The 6,000-nt window shown below is 37.0% G+C and overlaps 1 protein-coding gene across 3 annotated transcripts in view; it reads right to left on the reverse strand.

The window, feature by feature from the left end:
* Positions 1-5,700, reverse strand: part of LOC103715825 — a 29,514-nt gene extending 23,814 nt beyond the window's left edge. The window contains exons 1-2 of one of the 3 annotated variants that reach the window (XM_039119361.1): positions 5,124-5,700; positions 4,423-4,515 (exon numbers count right to left, since the gene is read on the reverse strand). In XM_039119361.1, coding sequence (XP_038975289.1) covers positions 4,423-4,515; positions 5,124-5,437 — 407 coding nt within the window. In that variant the 5' untranslated portion in view covers positions 5,438-5,700. The remainder of the gene's footprint in view (positions 1-4,422; positions 4,516-5,123) is intronic. The other 2 variants (XM_039119362.1, XM_039119363.1) reach the window with 2 other exon arrangements.
* Between the last annotated feature and the right edge of the window lie 300 nt (positions 5,701-6,000).

Here is a 6,000-nt window from a genome sequence, read left to right on the forward strand (position 1 = left end):
TTTGCCACAAACCAGGATCTAATCTAGAAACAAACACTTCTCAACACCTATATAAGAAAATCTGTAAACTTTAGTTCCACTTCTTACCCACAATGACCCATAATTAAACAATATAGACCTTCTTGCTCCTAAAACAAAAGCTGTACGTTTTCCAAATCAAGATTTTACATCTAGGTACCAAGTCATATGTGACACCTTACCAGTACAATAAGGCCTGGTATGGTATGCTCATGTACCACTACATGGTAAAGGTGCTAAGTCAAAACATCACCCATAGCATGTGTTAGTATGCTACCATATCAAGCCTCTATGTCGTATCGGTCCCCTATTGATATAGTACAATATGCTTGGTACAGACAAGTATGCTCCAATATGTAAAACCTTGGTCCACATCTATCTACAAACAGATTTCAAGACAGCAATCATTAGAGTACCTACAAGTATGGTTATCAATGGGCTGGTATTGGCCCAAGCCACCTGAACCCAAAAGACAAGGTACAGCTCAAAATTTTGACCCTTATGCCTAACTACGTCCAAATTTTTTTGTGCTCAATCTAGCTTTGAAAATATGGAAAAAATGGATTGTTGCTTGATTTGGGCTCAAGCCAGACAAATAATGTACCTACTTGGGTAGGACTCAAGTTGAGTACCTCATTCTCCAAGCTTTTCCGAGCCTAAGGCCCAACTTAAACCATTAAAACACACAAATCTATAATACAACGCTTTCCTGAAACCTAGTAATCCATCATTCCGCTGCATCATACATAGTCACCAACATCTAGGAACAACACAAATTCAGCTGTAGAGCAAAGTCTTCTTTCTTGGATGTTGAACTAAGATTTTGGAATAGTGATTAAAAAAAACTCAAGCCATGACTGTTGACATCAAGAAAATGTTAAGGGTTATAACAATGTTGTGATAATAGATCCAATCCTTCATCCCATGCTGCATCTTAACACCAAAATGGAGATAATCATTATGTGTTCTAGGTCTAGGGAAGGAGGCTAGGGGCCTAGAGGGGGCACATGCCCCCTACCTTCATTAAGGCCTAAAAGAGCTACCCTTTGTTCATGCATGCACCAGGTACCTCTAATAAAAGCTGCCCATTATTGCTCAAAGATCAAATTCTTCTCATTCTCTCATCCTGTGGACATGCTCGAACTGTTGAACAAACTATCAAACCCACAAGCTATTCCATCATGCCTTCTAAGCCCACTCGTGAATTAACCAAAAACCAAATGAAAAAGACATAAATAAAGTGATGGAACTTAGAATTGTGCAGGATTCTCCAAATCTCGTTAAGTCTCATCCCTGCGCCACTATGTCAGTATCTTATCTCTCTCAAGAATATGCCCTTTTGGTCATCTTGGCCTCACTTTGAGTCTAATTATGAAACAGGCGGCCATCTACAAGTCCAAAGGTAGCAATGAGCCAAGCTAGCATTACGTCTCTCTCTCTCTCTCTCCCTCCACAACTCAAACAATTGAGAAGATGGGTGCTGAACTGCCAGCAGTCTCTCTCTCCCCTACTCTCTAGCTCTCTCTTAGATGGCCTAAGATCATCAAAAATTTGACTAGGGAGAATCTCTTCTTTCCTTGAACTAGACTGACTATTTCCACTTGAGCTTTAAGATAAGACTCCCTTCCACAGAGCTCTCTCCTCAAAGGTGCAATGAAGATGGGTCAATGCTCTAGAGAATATCATACAACTACATGAGACCTCAATAGATTAGAGGCTACCGAGAATAAAATGCATTTCTACACTCTCCTTTTCCAAGGTCAATGCATGGCACATAATCAATATTTTATGATTACTTGAGAAATTTGAGGAATGTTAAAATTAAACATTACAAATGGCTTTCATGAGCATATGACAAGTCTAATATCTTGATCCCCTTTAAGAAAAATGATTAGGTTTGTGTACATATGTTTGTGCACAAGTTTTTGGCAAACAACCATAACACTATGTCTTGTTTTCCTATCAGTCTTTTTACATCTCCCTATCACTAAAAATTACACTTATCATCCTAAGGCCATCACATATATTTGTGGGCGACGAGATGCACCCACAAACATAGTCTCCTCGTACAGATCCTTAACTACTAATATCCAGTTAGAAGCTTCCTCACATATATTTGTGGGAGATGAGATGCTATCTGATTAAAAAAATAGCCCAATGCATGAGGCTCCTACCATTACAGAGTCTAGGGAGGGTCAGATATACACTGCCTTACGCTTGTATATAGAGAGTTTCTGTGTTTTGAACCTATGACCACCAAATCACAGTGAAGAAACCTTATTGTTGCACCAAGGCTCATCCTCAATGAAATGCCATCTAATGGGACTGAAATTTGCCTCAATGCTAAGCTAGAAGTACAGAGAGAAGATTTGTAATTTTGAGTGACAGAAATTTCTCTTTATGTTGGTCATATATGAACTCATTCTAAAATATGTAAGATGTATCATGGTGCTTGTTATTTGCAAATCCAAATTGGTACAATCATGAGAAGTGGACAAGGCTAAATAGGAAACTAGATTCATGGAGAAAAGATTAAAAGGATAAGAAACTAAAAACAATTATATGAAAATGGAGTATATGTAAAGCAGTTTCAGTGAACATGAAAATTATATTAAGGTCCCACTAAAAATCAATTGACATTGACATCATAACATAGCATCATTGTATTCAATATCCTAGACCGACTATGCAAAAGAATAGAGGGATAGAGAAATGAAGAAATCTAATAGAAACAAAGGTAAATGATGGGAGAGATGGTTCCTAAATTGTTAATTGACCTATGAATTGGCCACTTAAACTCTATATAAATAATCATAGAAAGCCTCCGTATCTCATATAATTTAGAATGCCAGACAACAAAGAGGGTCCAAAGCAACATGATGAATAGAAAATAGATGAGGACATTTATATGGCAATGTGGTCAAACTTGGAGGAGCAAAGTACATTAACGGTAACACTGAAACATTAATAATGTGGTCATATTTTTGTTATTTCTAAACTATTATTACAGAAAAAGAAAAGGTCTATGGATATGCTCCAGTGAAAAAAGAGAGATGATGAGTTAAGGATATGCTTTTCAAGTTTTTCCTAATTGTTGATTGCTAGAGAGAACCAAGCTTAAGATGAAGCTTCACAAGACAGAAATTTACAACAATGATACATTCGCAGAAAAGCATAGTGCATGAATTCAAGTGTACAAGAGTAGGCAGGCAACTTGGAAGGATAGTATAAAAAGAGAACGTAATAAGAAAAGCTGAAGAGTTGTAATATGGATGATAATAGTGATGTGAGTTTGTATAAAGAAGAAATAATATATTTGGTCATCTGTACAAAGATCATACAAGGCCTAATAACACAAGGAGTAAAGATCCAACAAAACTTGATGGATATTATCACAGTTGGAGTGGGGGAAAAAAAAGAATATCATATGGAATTTTTAACAAGTAACATGAATGATGATGATGGATTTATAAAATGAATCAATAAATCTGGAAATATATAATTTTTTTTTTTTTGCTTCATTATGTATAAAACAGACATCAAAGATACTCAATGTGATAATAAATAGAAATTCATAGGGGACAATGACATGGTAGGATATGTAAAAGCCAACAATGTCAGGATAGAATATGGTGGTTAGTTCAAGATTATCTTATGATTAACTGAAGTGAAACAAGGCCTAATAGGTTGAGAAAAGAATATTACGAGAAACAAGGGAAAGGAACAAGAAATAGTTTGTTTCAATATCTCAATTATGATAATTGAAATAAACAGAATGACAACTGAAATAAACAGAATGACAACTGAAATCACAAGACCAACAAGTAATGTGGGCTCCAATGACCAAAAACTAATATTCTGCATGGCCAACTAACAAACATAAAGACACAGAAAAATGTCAGCACTCAACACTGACAGCTTGATTGGATTTCATTACAATTTCGTAGTATACCAATGAACGAGTGACTAAAGCCATAAAACTATAGTTCAAACTCTACAGAGATGATCTCAACGAGTTTATAAGCTTGTTCAGGTTATCCAATGGTGTAGTCCTTGGCTTCAAATTTATTCACAACATTACCTTAAATAGAAAAATAAAATTAAACATATACATAACCCTTGAGATGATTGCACCAAAAACAAAGTATTAGGTTCTTCCATCTGATTAATAACTAGAAAAGAATAGGAATGATCATGGTGACTGCAATTAAGGTACCAAGAGGAAATTTATTGAAGCAGTTGAGATATTACTATAAAAGGAAGTAGTATTTAAGATTACAGGAGCCAAATCAACAGATAGCATATCTTCTAGAAAATGTTTACTAACTTGGGTGATCCCAAATGAACCCAAAAAGCAGATTTTATCCAGTATCCATGCTTGTACAGGTAATTAACTAAGAATACCTTTCCTCTGAACTTTCATTGCTAGAGTGGTGGAGTATCCCCTTCTTATTATGTGTTGGGTTAATGCAAATCCTTGAAGGCATCACAAAAACTCTGGAAAAAAGGAAACCGTTACCTTATACCATTTCCCAATTTAAAAAGATCATCAGGTATAGAAGTTTTCAGCACCAGATAATGACACTAAAATATCTAACGTTATGAGTTTCAAAGTAATTTGAGGTACACTGATCAGTTAAATGACACTGCAACAGTTGGCAAGAGTTCTTCCAATATAAAGCTCAAAAACTTGAATTTGATTAAGCAATAGAAATAAAAAAAAGGACAGATTTTAAAATACTTAACAAGCACGAGTTTTTAGGTAAACGGGAAGAAAAAATTTGCAACGGGAGACAAAAAGGTCGTTTTTTCCCTGAAGGTATAAAAAACAATTGCTTCATGAATTGAAGTAATTAAACAAAAACAGAACAGAATTAGCTCAAGAATATAGAGTAACAAAGAAAAATGGCAGAAGAAAACATAAGCAATAAAAAGAAAAAAATGTTTTAGAAAGCAAAAAAGATTTTTTCTCAAAAAAAAGAGAGAAAAAAAGAAAAGAAAAAACGAAGAGCAATATTTGCAACGAAATCAACAACAAGAACTAACTACCTTAACAATGCCGAAACACCATCTAACTTTTAGAGTCAAAAAAGCAAAGATTTCACCTTTGAAGGAAGAGGGCCTCTTCGAGGGCGCATCTGAGGCTGGATTCCTGATGTCCCAAGCCGGCGCACGAGTGGCAGTGCTTCCCGGGGCAGTCGATCCGACTCCCCCAGTACAAGTACTTCCTCTCCAGCCCGTTCGTCCTCTCCCTCTCCGCCGCATCCGAAGCACCGGGAGAGGAGAAGGAGAGCCCCGAGGTGGGGATCGAGGAGGAGAAGAGGACAAAGAAGAGAACAAGGGCTACGACGGAGATCGCGAGGAGAAGAATGGGGGATCTGGGCCTCCGCTTACTCTTGGGGATCCGAGAGATCGCCATGCGAGCAGCGAGCAGCGAACAGTAGGGACCAAAGGCGGTCTCGGCTCTTCTTTGTTTCACAGAGAGATCGCGTCACCTCTTTCCATGCCGCCCGTCCACGGCGAACCGAATAGTAGGACTGATCCGAATCCGACCCGATCAAAATTTCGTATTTGATTTTCGAACAAAAATGCCCTGCATGGCAGCATCTATGAGATTGGATTAGGATCTGGATCGAGGTCAAAAATAGAGATGCTTGTATTTCGCAGCCAAATTCTCTTTTGAAGTGATTTTGGAGATGAATAATTTATGGACGCTGCTGCTCATAATCTCCGACGAAAGGGGGTAAACTCGGTTTTTATTCCAAACATGGTAGGTTGATGGTACACTAATAGTCAAAATGTTAAAATTTCCTTAATATTTTCTATATTTGCTTAGTATTTCCTTATATTAATAAAATAATAATAATTCTTATTAATGCTTCTGAAGTTCTATTGCATTTTCATGATCATGATTTTTGTAAGGCTCAGCTCATTCAGGCCAATAGAAAGCTGGGCCTGGTCCACCTGTTTGGCCCAGATAAG

This window comes from Phoenix dactylifera, unplaced genomic scaffold (assembly GCF_009389715.1).
Source record: "Phoenix dactylifera cultivar Barhee BC4 unplaced genomic scaffold, palm_55x_up_171113_PBpolish2nd_filt_p 000537F, whole genome shotgun sequence".
NCBI lineage: Eukaryota > Viridiplantae > Streptophyta > Magnoliopsida > Arecales > Arecaceae > Phoenix > Phoenix dactylifera.